This window comes from Phalaenopsis equestris, unplaced genomic scaffold, assembly GCF_001263595.1.
Source record: "Phalaenopsis equestris unplaced genomic scaffold, ASM126359v1 Scaffold000282, whole genome shotgun sequence".
Classification (NCBI taxonomy): Eukaryota; Viridiplantae; Streptophyta; class Magnoliopsida; order Asparagales; family Orchidaceae; genus Phalaenopsis; species Phalaenopsis equestris.
The window spans coordinates 253,216-280,140 of NW_018164724.1; the positions used below are offsets into that span (position 1 = coordinate 253,216).

Consider the following 26,925-nt stretch of genomic DNA (forward strand, 5'->3'; position numbering starts at 1 on the left):
CGTAGAGAGAGGTAGAAGTACAGAGTAACCAATAAAATCACCCCCACATGAATGACATCTAATAACATATGAATAACATGGGGGAAATATTTTCCGTGTTATTATGACATTTTTTTTTTCGGTCGCACTGAAAAATCACCCCCACATGAATGACATCTAATAACATACGGATAACATTGGGGAAATATTTCCCGTGTTACTGCGACATTTTTTTTTTTCGGTCGCACAGAATATGACGTGATTTCATTGGCTACGCACGTTACTCTACGTGTGTAGTACTGATGTAATATTTTTTCGTATTCTAGGATGTGTATATGCATTCCTTCTCACCTTTAAGTCTCCATCTAATGTAAAAAATATTGTCCTTCCCACCGGTGAGATGTATGATGATGTGGCGCCCGATGATTGTCTGTCCAGACGTGTGGGACATGGACGAACTATTCTCATGATATTCGTTATCTATAGTTACGTTGTATGTATTTAGGGACAACATTTGTATACATTCTCTCTATACTCTATTAACTCTTATTAGATGTTTGTAAGTGTGTTGTACTCACCTAAAAACATCGAATATCAAATAGTAGTTAAGCATGCATGTATGTACACTCACCCTCCCTACACTCTATCACATGTTATTCGTAGGACAGCAAATAGTATTCGAGCATTCCAGTATGCACACACTCTCCATACACTCTCTCACATGTTATTCGTTGTCGTGGGTGCATGCAACACACGGCACGAGTGTTGAATCCCTTTGGTGGGGCCCGCGAGTATAGTTTGGGCAAAGGTAGAGAAATATGTTGGAAAAGGAAAAATTATCAAAATAATTTTTTTTTAATTTTTTTAGAGTAATTTTAATGTCAAAGTTTATATAAATATTAATTTATTTTTCACATTCTTTATATGCGTAGAGAAGTAGTCTAAAAAAATTCAATTTAGAACAAATTTTTAAAAAATATATAATATAAAATTATTTTCTTATAAATTATCTATTAAAATGGGCTTAAGTAAATAATGAGGGGACTATTTTTAACATTTTCATTATATTTAGAAGTTAGTCTTGGATTTTTTATATGTTTGTATTGTTTATTGAAATTCATGAGTATAAAATTGATTTGAAAAGATTTATTTTCAAATCTAAACTTGATCTCTTAAATGAAATTAATTTGGAGTGATTTGATTCAAATTATATTGAATCATGTTCAAATAAGATTCAAATAAAATTTGAGCAAATTATTAACTCATTTCTATGTTTTTGTTTATTTAGTAGCTCATTGAGAAAAACAAAAAATAGGATAGAGAAGATTGATTGGGAGGAAGTTTTAAGGGGAGGAAGGAGGAGAAGGGATGAAAAAAAGATGAAAAGCTTAAGAGAATTATGTATAAGTTAATTTTCCTGTATTTTATGGCTCGTTTGGGACAGCTTATAAGTGTGTCGCCTCACCGTTTGAAAATATGTTTTGACAGCTTATCCGGAAACGCGGTTAGATTTTTACACTAAACGCAGACCGTTGGTTAAACCCCACGGGCCACATTTCAAGATAAGCTGCTTATCTAGATAAGCACAAACTGCCACAAACACACTTTTAATCTACGAATTGAGTTTGATTTGGGTTTTGAAGGAGGAGAAATATTTTCGAGGTGTAAATGTCATTTTAAGATTATTTAATTTTTTTCTAAAGTTGTTTGGTATAATATTATTATAATTGAAAAAAAAAATTGTAATATGGTTGTTTACAAAATATTTGAGACTTGAGGAATAAAAATTAATTGTGTATGATTAATCTTATGCATTAAGGGTCAAGATATTTTCATTCATGTTCTTATAGCTCATACTAATTTTCAAGGTCTTTTTCTTAATTAATTTTTTTAATTGTTTATTTTATTTTAAATGAACAAGGAAAAAAAAATATTATTCCTTTAGTAGTGCTCTCAATTGCATGATAATCATGACATATTATAATCTTTTCTTAAAATCAGACTCCATATTAATGTTATTTATCTCACTGAGCACTTAAGCTCATTACATGATAATCATAACGTACATCACGGCTGTATGACAGTGTTGCGTGTTCGCGCTCTACGATCACAGCCGCACATCGCAGCTGTCGTGCGCTCTCTGCACGCAATAATCGCTCCATTACATGAGGGAAATGAGCGAATTGATTCATAGTTACAATAATGTCATTATTTTAAAGAATGATTTACATTAAGACCACTCAAAAACTATTTATTTACATATTTAACACCTAAACTTCAATTTCTACATTTATTACACCTTACATATGCATGAAAAAAGTTTATTTCACTTTACAAAAGTTAAAATAACATTTTTGGTCTGATATGATAATTTTGGCTAATGTAAATCTAAGAAATAAAGTTTTTAAGTGTTAGATATGTAAATAAAAAAAAATTAGCTCGTATGCATGCAAATGCATCAATTCTAAAACAAAATGACACTGGCCCAAATATAGAATATCAACCAAGCAAATCCTAAAACAATATATTTTCATGCAACTACATGCGAAAAAATATTGCATCAGGACTCGTCACGTAGAGTTACGTGTGGAGTCCAATGACATCATGCCACGTGGAGGTGACAGAAAAAAAAAATTGATCCGGTAACACGACAATATTCCCCCCGTGTTATTCAGTGTTATTCAGTTATTCAGGGGTTATTGTGTTCTGAGAATATTCTCTGTGTTATAATAACATAATAACACATTATTAACATTTGAATAATATACAAAAACACCTGAATAACATGGAAGGAATATTCTCGTGTTACCGGACATATATATATATTTTTGCCACTGCCAGGTGGCTTGATTTCATTGGACTGCGCACGTAACTCTACGTGCGGAGTCCTGATGCAATATTTTCTCACTACATGCAGACCAAAACTTCATATTTACAAATCAACCCCCCTCCATCTATTTTTCAAATTCATTCATTCTTATCTAACACGTATAAATACATCAGATCGGTAGATAAAAAAAAAATCATGTGGATGGTTAATTTGTAAATATCAATGTTCGAGTGGTTAGTATGTAATTATCCAAAAGGAAAAATGAAATTAAGGAAAAAAAACAGAAATTAAAGAGCATAAATTACAAAATAGATGAATTTTTACAAAAGATTCACATTTTCTTAAATTAAATAATGATTAAATTTATTACTGACCACTATGTTTCACAATAGGGATAGTGCAAAGCGAATGGCGAAATTGTACCAGATATAATCTGAGAGCTTCTTCTATGTTACAGAAGACTCGGCCAGCAAAAGCCGCCATTTTTGACAGGCTGAATGTTGAGAGCAAGCTCCACTGACCTCCATTAATGGCGAACTTGAAGCTGCACAGAGAGAGAGAGAGAGATCATTCTATTCAAACGCAGCCTTGGTCACTCATAGCCTGTGCAAGGTTAAGAAAAGCACAGATGTTTCCACCATGAACAAGAGCTCTGCATGGAAGGGGATAAAAAAAAATGATTTTAGTTAGATTTCATTGCAAATTTATTTTTTTTTTACTTATTTATTTTGACATGAAATAAAGTGTATTCGGCATTCTAAAAATATATATATATTACTGCTTATAAAATCTAGCACACATGTGATAAGTTTGAACTAGTGAACGGATGTATTTACGTGTGCAACAATCAAAACACTGAGAATTTGATAAAAATGAAAAATATGGGTTTGGGTTTTATCATGAATTTTGATATTTGAGTGAGAATTTGAAAAGAAGGATGAAAAAGTGTGCTAGATTTGCGAACCCGATGTAAATATATTATTTTTGTTCGGGGATATTTGCATACATACAATTCAATTCCGATATATATATACATATCTAACACAAACTTTGCTTTCTACATCTATACCACCAAAATATCACATATCACGTAAAAAATACCACCATTATAACTTTTAAAAAGTGCAATTACGCCTTTTCGTGCATCGGTAAGGTGGTAGGTATGTAAGAACTAAAGCTTAGGTGTTAAATATGTAAATACATAAGGATTGAGTGGTATGTATGGAAATCTTCCTTTTGTTTATTCATGATAAAAAAAGTATTTATTTTTTTAAAATAAATTTAAAATAGACCAAATACATGTATTTTTAAAATATAAAAAGAAAAAGTAAAAGTGATCTCAAATATGTCCTAAACTATCCACTAATGACAAAACTTGGAATCCAAAGTGCAAAATACAAATCAAATGATGCAATTAGTAAGGACAAATTAGATAATGCAACATTCACTTTTACCAAAAACTACAACTAGTTATAGGAAAAGTCTCCCTACGATCCCTTTCTTAATCAAAATCATTGCATTTAGACATCTAACACCTAAATTTTCATATTTACATCTATAACAACTTAATATTAAAAAGTTGTGTATAAAAAGGTGTAATAGTGGTATTTTTCATGTGATGCCAAAGATTTGAGTGTCAACACCTAAATTTTCATATTTACATCTATAACAACTCAATATTAAAAAGTTGTGTATAAAAAGGTGTAATAGAGGTATTTTTCTAATGTTATTTATCTCACTGAGCACTTAAGCTCATTGCATGATAATCATAACGTACATCACGACTGTATGACAGTGTTGCGTGTGCGCGCTCTACGACCCCCCCCGCCGCACATCGCGGCTGTATGACAGTGCTGCGTGCGCTCTCTGCACGCAATAATCGCTCCATTACATGAGGGGAATGAGCGAATTGATTCATAGTTACAATAATGTCATTATTTTAAAGAATGATTTACATTAAGACCACTCAAAAACTATTTATTTACATATTTAACACCTAAACTTCAGTTTCTACATGCACCTTACATATGCATGAAAAGAGTTTATTTCACTTTACAAATGTTAAAATAACATTTTTGGTCTGATATGATAATTTTGGCTGACGTAAATCTAAGAAATAAAGTTTTTTAAGTGTTAGATATGTAAATAAAAAAAAATTAGCTCGTATGCATGCAAATGCATCAATTCTAAAACAAAATGACACTGGCCCAAATATAGAATATCAACCAAGCAAATCCTAAAACAATATATTTTCATGCAACTACATGCGAAAAAATATTGCATCAGGACTCGTGACGTAGAGTTACGCATGGAGTCCAATGACATCAGGTCACGTGGAGGTGACAGAAAAAAAAATCAGCCCGGTAACACGGCAATATTCCCCCCTGTTATTCGGGGTTATTCAGGTGTTATTGTGTTATAAGAATATTCTCTGTGTTATAATAACACAATAACACATTATTAACACTTGAATAATATACAAGAACACCTGAATAACATGGAAGAAATATTCTCGTGTTACCAGACATATATATATTTTTTTGTCACTGCCAGATGGCTTGATTTCATTGGACTGCGCACGTAACTCTACGTGCGGAGTCCTGATGCAATATTTTCTCACTACATGCAGACCAAAACTTCATATTTACAAATCAACCCCCCTCCATCTATTTTTCAAATTCATTCATTCTTATCTAACACGTATAAATACATCAGATCGGTAGATAAAAAAAAAATCATCTGGATGGTTAATTTGTAAATACCAATGTTTGAGTGGTTTGAATGTAATTATCCAAAAGGAAAAATGAAATTAACGAAAAAAACAGAGATTAAAGAGCATAAATTACAAAATAGATGAATTTTTACAAAAGATTCACATTTTCTTAAATTAAATAATGATTAAATTTATTACTGACCACTATGTTTCACAATAGGGATAGTGCAAAGCGAATGGCGAAATTGTACCAGATATAATCTGAGAGCTTCTTCTATGTTACAGAAGACTCGGCCAGCAAAAGCCGCCATTTTTGACAGGCTGAATGTTGAGAGCAAGCTCCACTGACCTCCATTAATGGCGAACTTGAAGCTGCACAGAGAGAGAGAGAGAGATCATTCTATTCAAACGCAGCCTTGGTCACTCATAGCCTGTGCAAGGTTAAGAAAAGCACAGATGTTTCCACCATGAACAAGAGCTCTGCATGGAAGGGGATAAAAAAAATGATTTTAGTTAGATTTCATTGCAAATTTATTTATTTTTTACTTATTTATTTAGGCATGAAATAAAGTGTATTCGGCGTTCTAAATATATATATATATATTACTACTTATAAAATCTAGCACACATGTGATAAGTTTGAACTAGTGAACGGATGTATTTACGTGTGCAACAATCAAAACACTGAGAATTTGATAAAAATGAAAAATATGGGTTTGGGTTTTATCATGAATTTTGATATTTGAGTGAGAATTTGAAAAGAAGGATGAAAAAGTGTGCTAGATTTGCGAACCCGATGTAAATATATTATTTTTGTTCGGGGATATTTGCATACATACAATTCAATTCCGATATATATATACATATCTAACACAAACTTTGCTTTCTACATCTATACCACCAAAATATCACATATCACGTAAAAAATACCACCATTATAACTTTTAAAAAGTGCAATTACGCCTTTTCGTGCATCGGTAAGGTGGTAGGTATGTAAGAACTAAAGCTTAGGTGTTAAATATGTAAATACATAAGGATTGAGTGGTATGTATGGAAATCTTCCTTTTGTTTATTCATGATAAAAAAAGTATTTATTTTTTTAAAATAAATTTAAAATAGACCAAATACATGTATTTTTAAAATATAAAAAGAAAAAGTAAAAGTGATCTCAAATATGTCCTAAACTATCCACTAATGACAAAACTTGGAATCCAAAGTGCAAAATACAAATCAAATGATGCAATTAGTAAGGACAAATTAGATAATGCAACATTCACTTTTACCAAAAACTACAACTAGTTATAGGAAAAGTTTCCCTACGATCCCTTTCTTAATCAAAATCATTGCATTTAGACATCTAACACCTAAATTTTCATATTTACATCTATAACAACTCAATATTAAAAAGTTGTGTATAAAAAGGTGTAATAGAGGTATTTTTCATGTGATGTCAAAGATTTGAGTGTTATGCATGTAAATTCAAAACTTTCGGGGTCAGATATGCAAATGTATAAGAATTGTGTAGTATTCATGTAAATGCCCCTTAAATTTATAATACTTTCATGATGTTTAAGAACTAATGACTAAAAAAAGTAGATTAAACATTGAAGTATAAAGTTACATCAATTGAAAGACGAAATGAAACCTAATGATTAAAGGGAAATTTACAAACATAGCCCTCAATTCTCATGGATTCGCGTATCTCACACCTAAACTATCATATGTTATTTTGATGTGGTATGAAAGAATTGCGTGCGGTGCCAAGAGCGTAAAAATGAAAGTTTTGGTATGAGATAAGTGAATCCGTAAGAATTGAATGATATGCATGAAAATGCACAATGATTAAGATTGGGTAAATTACATTTTGGTCTTTCATAATTATTGGAATCTCACTTATAGACCTCTGTTGTTATGGAAAAACTATACCATACTCCCTATTTTTTCAAAAACCTTTAATAGTTTGACCTTGTAGTGATTATATATATGTAGACAAATTTAAATTTAGCCCAAGAGTGATATTTGTCAAAAAGTGAGGGGCTAAAGTCAAAATTACAATAAATTTATGAATTCCATGTAAAGTTCTACATAAACTCTGCAGAAAATAATGATATGAATACTTACTCAGGGCTATCCTTCAAGATGCCATAGTCACTAGAAGCTTTGAGTGATCTCTCGTATGTCTGCTTCATCATGTCCTGAATACCAAAATAAACAATTTTAACCAGCGTTGTAATTAATTATAAAATCAATAAAGTTAATAACAGAGGGTTAAAATGAAAAATTGCCTCAAGAGTGATATGTGAAAAGAATGATGAAGACTTGGAAGGTCAACGAAAACTAAAGAAAAGCGATTTATAGAAAAATTAGAATGATGAAGACTTGGAAGGTCAACGAAAACTAAAGAAAAGCCATTTATAGAAAAATTGACTGTTGTAGAAATGAGAATGTTAATATATAGGGGCAATTACATACATACATACCACCAAATTCTTATGTATTTGCATATCTAACACCTAAAGTTTGCTTTTTTACATTTATATGACCAAAATATTTCATATCACATCGAAAATACCATCATTTTAACTTTTAAAAAGTGAAATACAGGTAAAGTGGAATGAATGTAAAATTGAATTTGAGGCGTAAGATATGTAAATACATAAGAATTAACTAGTATATAAGTATATTTGTAAAATTAACTTTTAAAAAGTGAAATACAGGTAAAGTGGAACGAGTGTAAAATTGAAGTTGAGGCGTCAGATATGTAAATACATAAGAATTAACTGGGATATAAGTATATTTGTAAATCTTCCTTATTGACGGAATAAAACCGAAGTGTAGTTAAGATAGATGTGAAGATGCTATTGTTTACTTTTGCGATATCTCCTCGCATGTTTAAACTGAGAATCCAATTCAGCTCATGTCTGTCATCGGGATATCTTGCACCTTTCATTAGCGATGGTAATTTTTTTTGGGGAGCATTTACATACAACCGACCAAATTCCCATATATTTACATATAAAATAAACTGAGAATCCAATTCAGCTCATGTCTGTCATCAAGATATCTTGCACCTTTCATTGGAGATGGTGATTTTTTTTTGGGAGCATTTACATACAACCCACCAAAATCCCATATATTTTACATATAAACTTACATATAAAACACCGAAACTTTACTTTTTACATTTAAACTACTCCAATATTTTCATATCACAACAGTAGTACCACTATTTTAACTTTTAAAAAGTAAAATAGACCTTTTTATATATAGATAAGGTGCCATATATATGTAAAATCTGATGTTTTGGTAATAGATATGTAAATACACAAGCATTGTGTGGTAAATATGTAAATCTTTCTTTTTTAAAAAAAATTACATGCTTAAGCCATCATCACAGGTCATTTTGCTTCTCCTCTTGATTAGGCATATCATCGTATAATTTTTGTGAGGAATTGACAGAAGGAAGATTTACAATAATCAACGGATCATTTCTCTGAAGGTGCCCTTAGAACCCACCAACCAATTTTCAAACACAATGAATGGATATCCTATGAGATGCTAGACATAGAAACAAACTTGTGAATGGGACAGCCATAAAAGGCATGGGGTAGAAATTTCATAATGGGCATTTACATTCATACCACCAATTCCTATGTATTTACATATTTAACAGCAAAACTTTTACTCTCTACATTTATGCCAATCGAACCCTTCATATCACATCAAAAATACCACAATTTTAATTTTTTATAAAGTGAAATACACCTTTCCATGCACTGGTAAGGAGGCATATATGTAAAAATTGGAAGTTTATGTGTTAGATATGTAAATACATAGGAACTAATTAATCATAGTTTATTTGGGCATAAGAAGCGAAATAGCAATGCTCAAGTGCTATGTATGTAATCGTCTTTCGAATAATATGCACATATAGATTTTTCTATTGACTACTAGAAGAGCCATACAAGAACAAACAATATAGAATCCACCAAATCAGTCCAAAAAGAAAGGGGGCATTTACATGCATACCAATGTACCACATAATTCTTATGAATTTACATATCTAACACCTAAAGATTCATATTTAGAGTAAAGAGCCAAATTAGTTTCTTGATTGTTTACATGGTGTCATTTTAGGCTCAAAGTATATAAAAATATCAAATTAGTCCCCAAACTCAATAAATTGGGGCTAAAATAGTTCTACGTGGGGCCTATTTCAACTTATATTTAAGGATTTCGATGACTAAATTGATACTTTTATGAACTACGAATGATACCGGAAGAAAAGACCCAAACCACAATAGCAACTTTCATTATTTGTGAAATTGGGTTACAACACACAAATAGAAAATAACATCACCAAAACATAGAACGACACAATCAAAACACCTTGAAAGTGTATCTCAAGGGTGGTGGAGGTTGGCCCGGTGGATCCGAAGGATTGGGCCAGCAAGGGTGAATAAGGGAGAGAGCCGACAGAGGTTGGAAGGTGAACTGGAGGAGGAAGGCAACGGGTTAAGATGGAGGGAAAGTTTGTTGGGCGATTGGGAGGTAGTTTGGAAGGTATGGTAGCAAGCTGGAAAGGGGGGACAACAGCTGGGAAGGCCTGGACAGCAAAGTAGCTGCTGTAGGGGAGCCAGAGGGCTGCCGAAAGGGAGCCTGAAAAGGCGGGACAGCAGGTTGCGGCAGCAGAAAGGGGGTCCGCAGTGCAGGGAGAAGCTGTTGGGGGCAGCCGGCGGCCAAGAAAAGTGGAGGAGAAACAGAAGGGAAGATAAAAGAGTAGATACAATCATCACCTCGGAGTAGAATACAGTCAGAGCACCACCAACTTCTCGAATACAACCCACAAAGGGAAAAATAATTCCACGCAGGAATCTGAAATCAACACAACAAAATCTAAACCCTACATTCAGAAAACAACAATTTAAAGACTCTCACAATGGGAAAATAGAAATGGAAAGCTCCAATAAAAAAAACACAAAAAAGAAAGGAGGGGAAAGGGATTGGCGGCAATGCGAAGAAAGTGGGATGCAGAAAAGGCACGGGACGGGGCATGCCCGTCAAGATTCTCATTCGGGCCGCTCGACCCGGGATTCCCCTGAACCGGCCTCAATTGGGCTAATCGGTTCACTAGCGAGAGTTACCGCTCCCACGATCCCGCTGCAGGAAAGCCCCGCTCCCGCATGGTCACAACAAGCCCCTCATCAATGAGACTAATATGACTCATTGCAAAGAGTTGGGACTATTTTGCCACTTCTATATTCATCTTTGCATGCATACCACTCAAATCATAAATAACACATCTCAAATACCACTATCACTATCTTTTTAAAAGTAAAATACATCTTGTCATGCATAAGTAGATGACATCAATGTGTTGAAAGTGTAAATATCAAACTTCGGGCATTTTGATATGTAAATGCATAGGAATTGTGTGGTATGCATGTAAATTTACCAAAAAGAAATGAGGATTAAAAGATTGAAAACAAAGTGTTTTTTGTGTAATTATCAAACTTTGGGTGTTCGATATGTAAATACATAAGATTTGTATGGTAAATTTGTATGGTATGAATCTAAATTTACCAAAAATAAATGAGGGTTTAAAAAACAACATGTTCGAAAATTAGTGAGCTACCTGTAATTTAGTTTCGAAATCCTCAGCTGACCAATGCATCAAATTGTATTCATGATTTAGCTCATGTTCCCCTCCAGCAACCTGAAAGCCAATAACTAAGAGCTAAGGAATCCAAAGAAATTTACCAATTCTCAAGCCTAAAAAAATTTTCTATCTTAAAGGAGTTGGGATCACTTTTATTTTTTATTTTATTTATATTTTTATTTGAAAAATAAACGTATTTGAAATATTTGATTAAGATATGATTATTCTTGAATTTATTTTTAGAAACAAAAAAATAAAAACATATAAAAAATACAATAAACAAATATATTTTTAAAAACAAGACAAAAAATAAAAACAGAAACAAAAAATAAAATTGATCCCAAACAAACCGTACCTTAACAAGAGAACCGTACTAAACAGTTATTAGACATAGTAAATTAGTCAAGTAGATCCTGATCCAGACCATATAAATGTAAATTAACAAATGAGTACAGGTACTTGACCAAATGATACAGAGAAATTAAATACAAGATAGAGTCATGGGCTTCCCAAAAAAATCAAAATTGTTTGTGATGCTGTGCAATGTAAAATACAAGGGGCATTTACTTACATACCACCCAATTCCTAATGTATTTACATAGCTAACGCCTAAACATTACCTTTTTTACATTTATACCGCCCAAATCTTTCATATAACATTTAAAAAATCACCATTTTGATTTTTATAAAGTGAAATACACCTTTTTATGCATAGGTAATGAGGAATATATGTAAAAATTAAATTTTAGGTGTTAGACATGTAAATACATAGGAATTGAGTGGTATATATGCAAAATCTTTCAAAATACAAAAACAATGTATAATGCGAAAGAAATTTTTGATGAATGGATTCGTGTGCAAAAAAACTGACAAAAGAAACAATTATTCCTAAAATAAGAAGAACCATTTAAAACCGAAACTTAAATATGCTAAACAATAATAAATCTCCAATAATCAACCACAAGGTTTTCTAAATCAAGCAGAAGAACCACAACTGAATTGAGGATCATGAACAGAATTTATAACAGGCATAAATAGCAGGATTGAATAAATCTAATCACTCAAATAAATAATCACTAAAAGTGCAAAAAATAATGAAAAGAAGAGCCAGATAATCAAAGAAAAAGAAAATTGCAAGACTGAAAATCTTCACATCAAGCAATTTCATTGAATAGCCAAAAACTTCTATAGATAGGGCACTCATTATTATAGAAGAATGCGATGCAACAAATAGAGAAAGGTTATTTTCATAATAGCAATTCTTATGTATTTACATGTCTCACAGCTAAACTTTCATAATTACACACATATCACCCAAATATTTAATATCACATTAAAAATAGCATTATTATCATAATTTTCTGCATAGGTTTAAAGCAAAAAACTACTGTGTATGTAAATATCAAAGTTTAAGTGTGACAAATGTAAATACATAAGAATTGTGTGCATCGCATGTAAATTTCCCAAAAGAACAAAAGGGAGATCAGCATACCCCTCCAGCACTTGCTGCCTTTGCCGGGGCAACCAAAACTTTTGCCTTCCTCAAAACATCAACAGCTTGTGGAGTACAAGGCATGTTTGAACCTATTCTTCCAAAAAAACAAAACATAAATGAAATTTATAATCAATTAGGAAATAATTGTTCCTAATAATTAAAAAAAGATTGAAAAATCAAATATAATTTATCAATTTATAAAATACACCTTCAATAAGTATCCGACAACCAGCATTGACTAAAGCAACAGCATCAGATTGATCAATTTCATTTTGCAAAGCGCATGGGAATGCTACATCACAGGGCTCTTGCCAGGGTTTTGCATCTTCAAAGTACTTGGCCCGAGGATAAGACTTCAAGTACTCTCTAGAAAATAAAAGAAGGATTTACATACATACCACTTAACTCCTATGTATTTACATATCTAATACCTAAACTTCAATTTTTACATATATGCCACCTTACCTATGCTTGAAAAAGGTGTATTTCACTGTTTAATAGTTAAAATAGTGGTATTTTTTTTATGTGATAGGAATTTTTTGGGTCGTATAAATGTAAAAAGTAAAGTTCAGGTTTTAGATGTGTAGAAACATAAGAATTGGGAGGTATGTATGTACATGCCACAAAATAAAATCACAGAAATTGCTGTTAGGTAGCTGGTGCCTTGATGTTGGAGATCTACAGAGAACATGAGGGAATGCATGTACCTAAGGCTTCTTTGTTGAGCCTTGATGTCCCTAAGGAGAGAAAATTTTACGAAATCAATACCATCATCATCGACGAGATAGCCTTTTGAATCTGTAAAGAAACAAAAACAATCATTATGCAAGAAATTACACAATTATGTTCCTACAAGAATACAAAACTTCCAGTGAAATGTGAGAAATGACAAAATAGAATATGGTCTTAAATGAAAATGAGGAAAGGAATCCAATATTACATAGATTTCATTAGAAAAATTATGACTTGTTTTCCCATCTTATAAACACTCAAATTTGTACCTTGTGGCTACCTAGACTTAGAGTGCAAAGAGAGGATCAAAGAAGCTTTAAATATATGAGTAAGCAAAATGATCTCTAGACTTACCGTGTTCATTTTCGTTTTAAGCCTTTTCAAGTGTTCAATTTAGTTCAACTAATCAATTTAGTCTTTATGTCAACTTTGTTGTTTCTCTAAATGAAAATTAGAGGAAAACATTCCATAAGGGTGTATTGAAGCTTTTAGGATCAATTCAATTAGTTTAAGCTTGTATTAAATAGTGAGATTGTTTCTAAAAGTTTAAAATACTATTATGAAAAACTTCCCACCCTCAGTTTTCATGTAAACAAAAAATAAAATTTACAATAGGACCAAATTTGCTTAAATTCGATGAGTTTTGGGCTCAATTTGAACACCCAAAAAAATTTGGGATTAAAATCCACAAATCTAAAATGCTTTGGATCGATTTTGATAATTAATTTAAAAGAAAACTATTCTATATAAAAAACCATACCAAGAGAGCATCCTAAATTTTTAATGTATATATTTACAATTAATTCACCTAAACAAATAGACAACAATGTCATGGCTTAATGCTATATGCAAAAGGGAAACTATTCCTACCCAAGCCTACCCAAGCATTTCTTCGTGCCCATGGAAAGGAGAAAATGAAAGCTCTGCAATGCATTGAAATATATGACCATAGTCAATGGAGCAAAAAAAATTTATGAAGTGTTATTGCAAACGTCAAAAACACCTTGCACAAACATACACATGTGGACACCCCAAAATATCATATCCTTGAAATGTTATATTTAGATTAATATATCAAAAAAAAAAAAAATGGGTACAAAATTTTGCCTTGAGCATTTACAAAATGAGACTATCATCTAAATTAAGAGAAAAGGAGCTGTGCCAAAAGACCCAAAATGTCATATCCATCACATAAAATGGGGTGTACTGTTTCATAAATTAAAAATTTTTCTGGTACTTGAAAACGACACTGTTGGATACTTCTCACAGAATCATACATTTGTTTTACATACTATTGACATTTTTTTAATGTAAATAAGGGAGAGGTCATACCATTTTAACCGTGCCAAAACGCCACCAATCTTATTTTACAACTTATTACTCCTTTTCAAAATTAATTATTTAAACTTTTCCATAGTTAACATAATAAAATGCTTTGGGCTTTATAGAACATAAAATTTTTCAGTTGCATTAGTTAGTACATTAGCAATATTATTAGTTCTCATTCTTGCACGAATCTAAATACCTTGTGGCAATCTCTTATACCCACACATTTGGAAACATGTCCGAATATGTCAGGTTGTGTTTGTCGATCTCATTCTTAGAGCAGGCACAGTCCTGCCTTTACGTGCATGGATGATAAAGATACTTGTTAGTCTGATGATCATTATTAGTTCAGATATTCATACGATGATTCAAAGTCCTAGGATAGTCAGCCAACCATATTACACAAAGTCTAATTAAATCTAGTGGTAATCTAACATCAATGGTTTAGTGCTGGTTAGAAGATTAAAAAAGTTCTCTATGGTGGTCTAAAACTCTTAAAGACGAGCTGCAATTATGATTGAATGTAACCTAATCCTTAGGCATAGTAGCTTAGGAAACCTCTAGTGTAGAGGATTTCATCTAATCTTATCTTCTAGTAAGCATTAGAGTAGTCCAAAGTGCATCATAGCGAGCTTAGTGAGCTAATTTGGTCTAATCAGTAATAACCTTGAGTTGATTAATACGACCTAGTCAAGCTATAAAGTCAAACCTAACATAGTCTAGCAAATTTCTTAGAAAGAGAATTAACTCTATCATGACTAGCCTAACCCTACTCCATGATGTTCCTAGTTAAGCTATATAGTCAGACCCTTAAGTACAAGAGATTTCAAAAATCCAAACCTAGTTTAAGGTAGCCTAGATGATTGAATAAACCAAAAATAAACACAATTCAGAACCCAATCACCTAAATGATTTCAAATCATCTAATCGGATTCAATCACCCAAACTTAATCAATTGAACTTAGCCATTTAACCTAGTCTAGAAACTAAAATATGCTTAGGACGATTGAGATAGTTAGTCAAACACAACATAGTAACCAACAAACCTAGGATTCAAGTCAGCTCCAAAATGAGCCTGATGTGGGCTTATGGTAGTTTAGTATATTTAGAGAACTGTCAGCCTATGCCATGACTGAATGTTTAGCCGAAATGGACCTAAATAGATAAAGTTAGCTTATTTGGTCAACTAAATGCAATTCAAACTAATCCAAGGTGAACCGAACCCAAACTACTTTAAAAGATTCAATGGGCCAAATTAATACTGCATAAACCTAAATAAGCCACCTGACCTAAGCATACAATTCAACAAGTTGGCCAACTTGACTCAAATAAGCAAAATTGAATCCCAAGGAACCCAATTTCCTTAAAAAGTTTGGCCTAACCGTAACAAGAATTTAATTGAATATCTATATCTATATATATATATATATATATATACTTGAGCATTTGAATCCCACGTCTCCATATTCCATGAAAAGCAGGAACTAACAGCGGGAAGTTTGGATCAAAGGGGAAGAAAAAAGAAGAATGAAGCTAGGGTTTTTGAATAAAATTTGTTTTTTGGTAATTTCCAGTAGTTTGATTTTGAATCAAAATGAAATGAGACTTGTACAACTAGAGATGATTCCGAGGTAAATGAATATCTCAATGCAAATTTTTAATTAAATTTGTGATCCGGAGTTAATCACAATCACAATAAAAAAGAAAATATTATTACTGAAAATAAATAATCGGTTACAATCAATATGCTTGAAAGGAAAATTGAAATAGCACGACATCCGGAAATTTAAAATAGCAACAGGCACGAGACAAATACTCAAACTATGGTGGATTTGACCGTGGTGGTAGTGGCCGTCAGGGGGCTTGGAAAGGTGGTAGCATGGGGGTAGCTGGACTGGACAACGAAGAAACAACGGCTAGGGGAGGTTGGGTGGCGAGAACAACAACTAGGCTGCAGTGAGGTGATTCTGACAGCTGAGATATTAGCAAGGAGGCACAGGGAATGGTTTTGCAATGGCAAGGCTGGGAAAAGTGTTGAAAGAGTAACTAAGCTGCAGGGAAGCAGTTCAAATGGTTAGAACAACAATGGATAGCAAGATGAAGAGCTTACGAGGCTGCAAAAATGAGGCAGAAGACAGAGAGAAGGTGGAGGAAGGTGTGGGGATGGCATAGCAGGGTGGCAACCAAGATGGCAAGCAGTTGGCTTCTAGACGGCAGGAAAACTGCTCGGAGAAAAACCAAGAGGGTTGTTCCCGGGCGGCTGCAGCAAGGAAGGCAGCTATGACAACAAAGGGAAGAATGCGGGGAAGGGGTAGTTGGGGATAGTCACCATCTTGGGGGTGAGATACAGCCCAAGTGCTACTCTTCCATCGGATACAACCCTCAAAGGGAAATATGAAATGTCAACGATTGTCCTGAACAAAACACAAGAAACAACTAACCCTAATACATCAGAAACACAAATATATAATATAGGATAGCGAGGAGTGGCCCAAGAGGACTAGTCGAGTCTACCGTGAAAAAAACCTGTTCTGATTCATTCCAGGCATGAAAACTGAAGTCGCATGGTCGCGGTATGATTCTGTGTCTGGTCCCTGTATGTGGGATCGCGGAAGACGTCTATATACGTTGCACTCCCACATCAGTCTCCTGAGGATAGGAGAGCTTCGACCCCATCTGTCAAAGCATATGTCTTCTCGTAGTATGGCGTCAGGTTTGCCCAATTGAATATAACAAAAAATGGCATAGTATCCCTATAAAGGGACTATTGTTATAGATTCTAAAGTGCATCCTAATAGAATAAGTATACATTCTCTTTTGGCACAATATGAGCTGACAATGTGGATAAAAGAGTATTCTCATGAATCTGGTATCGAGCCACAGAATTTGTAAACTGTTTCACCCATTTTTCATGCTTTACTAAACGTATCTGATAAACAAGTATGTGAGAAGGAATCAACTCTTTGAGGAAATCTATGACCGATTATGAAAGACCTCTTCTTCTTCTCTAGTAAAACCTAGATCCCATTGAAGAATCTTATTGCAAATCTCTAAAGGCGCTTTCCAACACTGTGGGTCATCCCTCCCATCTGACCATTTGTTGGTAAGAAAACTGTTGAACTGAATTTAATACCCAAATGACACCAAATGATCTTACAGAAGTAGCTCAAAAGCTCTTCATCTCTGATATGTTAAATCTAGCTCAGTAAAGGCAGCTCACAAGGAATTCTATGTATCAAGGAATCCTAAAATTCTCTTATCTGAGATTGCCCTCTTTATAGTATAGGCTCCTCAAACCTATGGCCCATTTGGATATCCAATGCCAGTCCTATTGATGCTCCTCAATTCATGCTAAAAAAAAGCTCGAAGCATCACAACTTTACTCTACATGAACACCCATTACCTCACTATCTTCTAGAATAACCTAGACTAATCCAGTGGGAGGCACTCTCGTGGGCTCCTCTTGAATCACTAGTGTCTCTTTCTCGTCGGCTTGAAATTGAGGCTCATCTTTGAATCCTATCCGGTGTCACTGTTTATTTCTTCAACTACTCTCTGATCAGTGAAAGATATCATTCACATGATTGTGCAATCTGATTAAATATGTCTAGTTTTGTGGCACTTAAAACACTTCCCGGATGGGGGGAATTTGGGAATGTGGATTGGTTCCACCTATTTTCCACTCCGAACCCGTGTCTCCTCAGGTAAGGTCTCGAATGCTCCCCTGAGCATACTCTTTTTTGCTTAATTCTAAGGTTGAATTTTGTCTGTAAGGCGTGTTGGTCATCCAGTGATGTTGCTTCCATTTTAAAGCTAGGGTTTGAGCATCCAGATGGTAATGAATTGGTAAGTAATGGCATTGCATCTCCCATTTAATTTTGGACCAAGTAGTGATCTTATCTTTCCCTCGCACTGGCGTACCCACCAAAATAACACAATTTTATTTAATTTGCTAGAGTCTAGTTTCACCATTCTATTAGGTGGGATTTCCTTGTATCCAAAAACACACTCCATCATCTGGAGCCCCTCGATGACCTTGCCCAGATCCAAGTGACCGTCAAAATATGACAAATCCATTTTTATTTCAAGATTTAGGCTCTGATATTTCAGGTCAACTCTTCAGGGTAGTGGTTTTTTTGGATAGTCTTCATTTCTCAATTTTATCGAGCTATTCTAGCACTCAGCAAAGTGGTCGTTGTATCTCTCATATGGTAAACTTCTGATTGGCATCCGACACTTATCTCCTCAGTGACATAATTAGCGCTTGAGTTACGTTACGTGGAAGAGAGTGTACAGATATGATATATGGAGTCGCCACATAACAACCTAATCATTGGGTTACGCTTTTTGAGACAGGACTAACCATATTCAAGTAATTTTGTGACACATAAAAATTCAACTTGGCACGTAATCAAGATATTGATTAGATTAATAGAATTAAAGAAATTTTAGTTTCAAAATCCAAACAAAAATAGATAGATCATAATTTCAATAAAAAATAAAGATATAAAAAATATAAAAATAAAAAAGACATTCCAATAATTTAAAAAAACATCCTTATTTAATTTAATAGATAAAATCTAGCTTTCATAAAATATAAATATATTTAATTTTTTTTATAATTTCAATCAATTTAGAGATAATTTAGTTATTTGAAAATTAAATGCAAATGTTTCATGTTCTAAAAAAATTATAGAATAGAAATAAAATTTTAAATATTTTGAAAACTTTATAATATGCGATCAACAGAAATTTCCAAATATGATACCATTTTCTGAACTTCCATGAAACTTTATTACAAACAATGATGATATTTATATTAAGTTAATGAATTTGAAATAATTTCTATTTAATTCCCAAATTTATTTCATGCATCAGATTTTGATTAAATTCGCCTTTTTCATGTATTATCAGAATACAATAGTTAAATTGTCAATTTTTTAAAAATTATAAATATATTTTCAACATCATGACATTTTAATATAATTTTTTTCATAATTTACAATTACTTTAGAAATTAAAAAAAAATGTAATTTGCATCTTAATTTGATTCATCTATCATATTTTGATTGAACTGCATACAACAACAACAACAAAAAAGCCTTAATCCCACTACGTGGGGTCGGCCAATTTTTTTACGATTGAACTGCATAAATTAAAAAAAATCTATCAATTTTGTATTTACTTTCACCTATCTTTCACAAAATTATAAATCTAAGCTGCTCGTTGATGACAGTTTTTATCAAAAATTAATTCTTTTCACTTCTTAAAAAATTAAGAAAAAAACATAAAAAAGGAACTAATTCAGGGAATTCAATTTTCTTGAGTTTCTTATATTTATGTTCAATGTTCAATTTTGTTCAATGCATTGTATTTACACCAAGTTACATAAGTAACATTTTTTGCTCTTGAAACTCACTCTTTTCTGCTCTATATCATCCAACTCTTTCTAATTATTTTAATAATATTTTAATATTCATTTATGATGCCCTCAAGAAAATTCAGAACAAGAGTAGCGAGACAACTTAGTATTAATTTTATACACAAATGTAACAAATTAAACCTATGAAGATGCATCACAACCTAACAAAAGAAAGTTCAAAACAATAAAAACCAAAAACATTAATGAAAGTACTAGTAAACACAATAAAGCAAAGGAAGTTCAACACGAAATAGAAATTGGAAAACATACAAGTTCAAGGGTCTAAATCATTACAGAGTTATCACCAAGTATCATTCCGCATATAGTAAAGTACTGTTTATTTTACTTATTTAAGCATTAATCAAGCACAAAACACTACCTGAAATTGTGATAGGTATAGCTCCACAAGCAAGAAGCTTCTCCAGGACATGCATTGCTATCTTCCCAGCACCACTCACAACACATCTGTTATTTAGAATTAGACATCCATAAATGCAGGCACAACAACATTTAAAATATATTCAAAACAAATATGATGTTGCCAAAATAAATGGAAAAGGCATTAATAAGAAAGAGAAAAATTCTGATATCAAAGTATCATTTCATCGACTAAGAAGTATCAACTTTGAAAAAGATGTATACAATTAAAATATTAGATCCAAATGAGCTACCTACTAAGACTACATGAATTATAAATGAGTTATAGAAGACCATCAAACAATTTGGTCGACACACGCCAATTATTATTAGTTCATTGACACATGAAATGCTCCAAACAAGATATAAGCAATATGTTCATTTAATAATTTCATTGCAAATTTAAATACATAGAACACAATGTTTATGTATTTACATATCTCACACCTAAAATTTTATATTTACACACACAAAACATTGGTATTTTAAACTTATGCATAAAAAAATGTATTTGACTTTCTAAAAGTGGTAACAAAGCTATTTTTTATATGAAATTAACGATTTGAGTGCTATGTGTGTAAATATAAATATTTAGGTGTGGGATATGTAAATACATAAGAATTGTGTGCTTTGTATATAACTGCCCCTAGTTTCATCTACTCTATTATATTGAAAATGTTGACCATTAACAATTATCTACATAAATTTTCTCATTTAGTGCATGGAATCCGTTACTAGTTTAATAAACAATTAAGACTAATCATATGAAAGGGTAAAAATGGTCCATTAGTGACAGGGGAAAATATCAAAGTTGAACTCGTAAAATATGGGTTAATTGTATGGCTTTGCGTGTTTTCTAACAATCTAAAATGTCATGTATAAACCTATGGGATTAGAAGACCTTAATCCTTTAAGCTCCTTATTCATATCTGCAAGTATAAGCCGTGCGAAGAAAACCTGCAAATAGAATAAGCTTTTTGAGCTCCCAACCAAATCTAAGAACTAATCAAAGCAAAAGAAAATTTAAAATTAATGCCTGCATATGCAGAACATGTTACAATTCCATATATATAGTAAGGGAAAATGAAAAAGAGAGACATGAAAGTAGATGAACAAAACTATGGTACCCTCATATTTATTAGATTTAAGTATTTCTTAAATAAGAAATTCAATTGAGAAAAAAATCATCTCATTCAAGAATTTAAAATTTCGAAATCCTTGGATGGATGCTTTCCCTCTCTTTCTAAACTTTTTAAAATTTTAAATTTGGACAGAAAACAATTTTAAAATGAAGTTGAAGAATATTAGTCACTCAAAAATGTGCTGAAACTACTTGTCTTTTTAAATCATTTTTAAAAGAGTTCAACTGAAATTTGAAAAGAGTATTATTACAGACATTTTATAAATCAATTTTTCTTTGGTGAAATTTTAAATTTTAATATCAAATGCAAGATATGACTTCACGATATTGCATTCAAGGCTACTAAATTTAAATATGCTATGAAGTTACTAAATTTATTCAGGTAAAAACAGATTAAGAAAAGCTGAAAAAATACAGATATAAAAATGCACAATAATTTTAAGCTGTGTGCATTGTAAGTGAATGAGATTTTTACGAAGATCAACTATAAAAGTAACTTGAATGTCCGACTGAATTTTTACTACGTAAAAGAATTATAGGGATATATATTTATCATTTTTTAAATATCTTTTATCAGCCTTGCATCATGGGATTTATTCCTCGTAAATATGCGTGTAAATAAAAATTAACAAAGAGATGCATAATTAAATACCAGTCCATAGCCAGTAGCTTCAGTCCGGAGGCTAGAACCTGACCAGAAGATCTTTGGTCCTGTAAAATTTCCCTGCATAAGCATAACAGGGAAATCTAACTACGATAAAGACAAGATATTATAGGTCACCATAAGCACTATTATAAACATTAATAATTTATACAAAACGAGAAGTTATGCCCATATACAACTATTTTATAAAAGTGAATAAAAACAAAAATCACTTCATCAAAGTATCAAAATCAATTTAAGTTAGCTTATTCCATAAAAAGGCTTTATAGAAATATTTGAAGTATATGATATCAAAATAGCTCAGAGATGACGAGAAAAATAATTATTTTAATATATTCAAAAAATTTTAAGAAATTTATTACTGTTTATATATATATATATATATATATATATTAATCCTCCTAAAAGATTTCATGCTGAAGTCTTTGAGTACTAAACTGAGATGATTTCTATAGAAAAAATATATATTTATTTACTTCTCAGTGGAGATTTCATGGGACTTTTATTAAGGATTCTCAGCATAGATACCAGACACGTGGTTAGACCAGCACAATTTTCCACTTCATTACATCGTATGCTTTTATAGTCGTTATTATCCATTTTTATGATTTTTGCATATTATGATTTATATGGTATGGATATTTATTTATTGGTATAATTATGAATAAATTCTTAAGTTTTTCTCTTTTATATTGATAAGGCTTCAGAAGATATTAGAGAAACTATTGAAATGAGAATGTTTCTTCTCTCTCTGCCTCGTTATTATCCCTCTCAATCTGACAATGTGCTTTAAGGCACTATTGCTTGCAGTCTTATCCTTTCTTTAGTTCTTCTAATTGCCGAACTCTGTCCTTCCTAGTATTGGTTTCCTTTCCTCCATTCTTCAACACCTTCCTCAACTCTGTAATCTTTCCCCTCAATTCTTCTTCATTTTGGTGTCATAACATAAGCTTTTAAGTTCGACATAAGCGACATCGCAGAGATGTAGAAAATGCCCTTATACAAAGTGGTTAGAGCTACGGGTTGCTAGGGTAGGTACTCACCACTTCGAGATTTTCACTAAAATTTTTATCCCTTAAAATTAGATATTCAATAATAATTCAATATTAACTATATTTCCAGTTTAATAATAATATTTATAATAGTTTAAAATTTGTTTAAGGAGATGAAAGATTTATGCTTGAATACTCGCCACCCCTTAACTCTTGATTTCACCACTCTTCTACTTAAGTTCCAGTTCAGCCACTACGTATACACCTTTTCCTAATCTCCTCAACCAAAAATGTTGTGATGCATAGAAGCAAGGGTAAAATGACGGAGATAATACATATATGGATCAGAACAAACCTTAAAAATTATAGATCATAAATCTTGCTTAGACAAAATACATCTTTAGCTAGTGTGCATGTATTTCTTCAATGTTCAAAAATGAAACAAGCATTTACTTTTAGGTCTTCTATCTCATTCCTTAGTTTGCAAAATTATTTCTCTTGGCAATAATTTTGAATCTAATAAAATTATTTTCTAAAATAAAGGGGTGTAAATTCCTTCTTTCAGTTATACTTGAAAAAGCATTAGAAAAACCAATAATAGTTGTATATCTATGTTTGTTTGGAATTGTAATGCTAAAAAAATGTGAAGGTAAACTTCAAAATTAATCAAAATTTTATACCTATTTTTTGTACCTAATGAAATAATAAATAATATTTTAATCATATATTTTATTAGCAAAATTTTGATATATATAAGTATACCTGTAAATATTAGTATATTCAATAACATGAAAAAATGATTAATTAATTTATTATCCTAAAACTAACTTCAATATTAGTATTTATAAAAATACTTTTTACTACTGACCCAATTATTGTACTGTAGAAATAAAAGGATTCCCACTTAGAGTGCATGTCGAGAAAATGGAAAATGGAGATAGTTTTTTAAATATTTTATATATAATGATATTAGTTATATAAATGTACAGTGAATTAAGCACTATTACCTGTACTTCCATTCTTTCAAATCCCATAACAACAAAAACAAACAAGTGAGATCTAGAGTGGCCATAGACAAAAAAAGCTAGGGTTTTGAAGTGAATTCTGCCTTCTGGTAAACTTATTTGGAGAATCCCACTTTGAATCGAAGTTCTAGGCTTTGAGGCTAGTATGAAAAAAAGTAATTTTGAGGTTCTTTTGAATTAAATTTGAGTAAGAAAGTTAGAAAATTTTACAAATAAAAAAGTATACATTTCATAGATCTATTACAAACAAACAACATTTCAAGGGAATGAATAGTAATGAGAAATTTGGTTTTGTGGTCAATCGTCAAATGGGCGAGATAATATCTAATTCAAGGAATAAAATTATTTGTCTTTTACATGAAAATTTATAAATTTGGCTTGTCTGTAATCTTCAAGTTAGAAAGTGCTTCACCATATACAGTGCATGCTATGTCCTACCAATTAACATTAAATAATTTCAAGTTATTTCAAATTATGACAAGCATAAATTTGAACAATTAAAAATTAAAAATTTGTATTTTAAAATGGCAACTTACACTTACGAGGTACAGATCAATGCTCACAATTGAATTGCATGTTAAAGATGAATAATACATGTATTCAAATGTCCAGCATTAAAATGATCTTAAAAAAGATCATGTTATATGGGTATGGTTGGCCGACCACACTAAGTGGAATAAAAGCTTGTTGTTGTAGTACATGGGAATGGTTGGCAATGATACTTCTATTACAATCTGTTTAATTTTTTGTATTTTAATAAGACAACTTACACTTATGAGCTACAGATCAATGCTCATAATTGAATTGCATGTTAAAGATGAATGATATATGTATTCAAATGTCCGGCATTAAATATAAAATGAGCATAAAAAAGATCATGTTATATGGAAATGGTTGGCCGACCCCACTTAGTGGGATAAAAGCTTGTTGTTGTTGTTGTTGTTGTTGTACATGGGAATGGTTGGCGATGATACTTCTATTACAATCTGTACATAAAATACGACAAAGGCGAGCTCATATAGAGACAAAACGGTCCTCAAAATAATATATTTATAATAACACGTACAAACAAGATGACCAAGGTGAGCTCTTACGGAGGCAAAAAAAAGTTATCAATATTCAGCATTGAAACAAAAGTTTTAACCTTATGATATGTGGTATAGATCTAAAATAGTCCACTACCTTATTATAGTCAATGAAACTAGATCCATATACATTATATATTCTAAAACTAAAATAAGATATTTAAATTTAAGAAATAAATAAAGTAAATAAATAAATATTATGAAAAGATGACTCTAATGTTTAAACCTGTAAGTTGACTAACATAGCACAAATTATAATTGAACATCTCTTCTAAAGTTTTTTTCGATAAAATTTTCCCTAGTATTACTATGTTAGTTATTATCCAAGTATGGCCAATTCTTAAAAATAATAAGCAATACATAAGAACAATTTATGTTTTATTTTCATTGCTCGTATCAAATTTTTGGCATATAATATTATTTCCATTCTTTGAAAATTTGAATTTTGCTTTAGAATTATTTATTTTGTTGAACTTTTAAGTTTAATTGAGGATTGGCTTTTGAAGAAATTATTCCATGGTTCAACATATAGTTTTGGAGTGAAATATTAAGCATTTTAAGGTAAGTATATAATGAAAGTTTGATATTGTGTAAATAAACTTCAATGTATGGTAAACATTGCTTAATCCAAATACATGGCATATTTTAGAATGCCTTCGCTCACTCACCATTAGATGTCTTAAAATCGGAAATTACATAATATGTTATGTTTGAATCTTTTAGGTGATTAAATTTATTCTTGCTTTGGTTTGGCTTGTATAGTTTCACAAGGAATGTTGGTGATAGAATTAGTCAACGGAGCTTAACCCACCATTATTTTGCTATATGTTTGACTAGGAGAGGTCATTATGAGACATGACAGAAAGTGGTATTAAAACAATTTAACTCTGGAGATTAAAAATATGAGATCTTGTTCAAATTTTGTGCGTTGAAAAAGAGATTAAATGTGATATGTTATTCCATACATGAATATGAATATAATAATATGCATTAAATGATGATAATGAGTTGTAGACAGTATGGCTGAAAGAGTACTCGTAGGGAAGGGTATCATCACTGAACGTGACAGAATCCATGCTAGCAATTTTCTCTGTCGGATCATGGAAGATAGAGCTTGGCAAATCAGAACCTAGGACAGCCTGGACCTTGCCTTTCTAAACTATTCCATTTCATCTCTAGGGACTGCAACAGGGCCGTCCACTTTTACGTGGAAACTGCTTTCATTGTAATTTTGTTTGGAAACATATAGATAGTGATAGTCCTCTTCTTTGCTTCGTCGGGAAGGATAAATCCCACATTTTACATGCAAGTTGCATTGTTTTTTTGTATTTTTGACCATTTCATATAGAATGCAATATGCAAATTTAGACAATCAGCTCAACCTAGCATTGCAGTTGAGATACTTGAGATAGTTGCACTTATGAAGGCAGCACTCTCAAAGCAAC

General features: G+C 31.8%; 1 protein-coding gene across 2 annotated transcripts in view; it reads right to left on the reverse strand.

Annotated features, from left to right (window-relative positions):
- Positions 1–5,586: 5,586 nt before the first annotated feature.
- The window catches only part of LOC110024959 (NADP-specific glutamate dehydrogenase), a gene marked incomplete at its 5' end in the record, with an annotated part of 39,372 nt that continues 18,033 nt past the window's right edge, over positions 5,587–26,925 (reverse strand). Inside the window, 9 exon segments of one of the 2 annotated variants that reach the window (XM_020725164.1) lie at positions 5,587–6,002; positions 7,644–7,717; positions 11,158–11,238; positions 12,674–12,765; positions 12,885–13,042; positions 13,384–13,474; positions 20,536–20,621; positions 21,475–21,530; positions 22,367–22,425. In XM_020725164.1, coding sequence (XP_020580823.1) covers positions 5,927–6,002; positions 7,644–7,717; positions 11,158–11,238; positions 12,674–12,765; positions 12,885–13,042; positions 13,384–13,474; positions 20,536–20,621; positions 21,475–21,530; positions 22,367–22,425 — 773 coding nt within the window. 2 annotated transcript variants of the gene reach the window in all.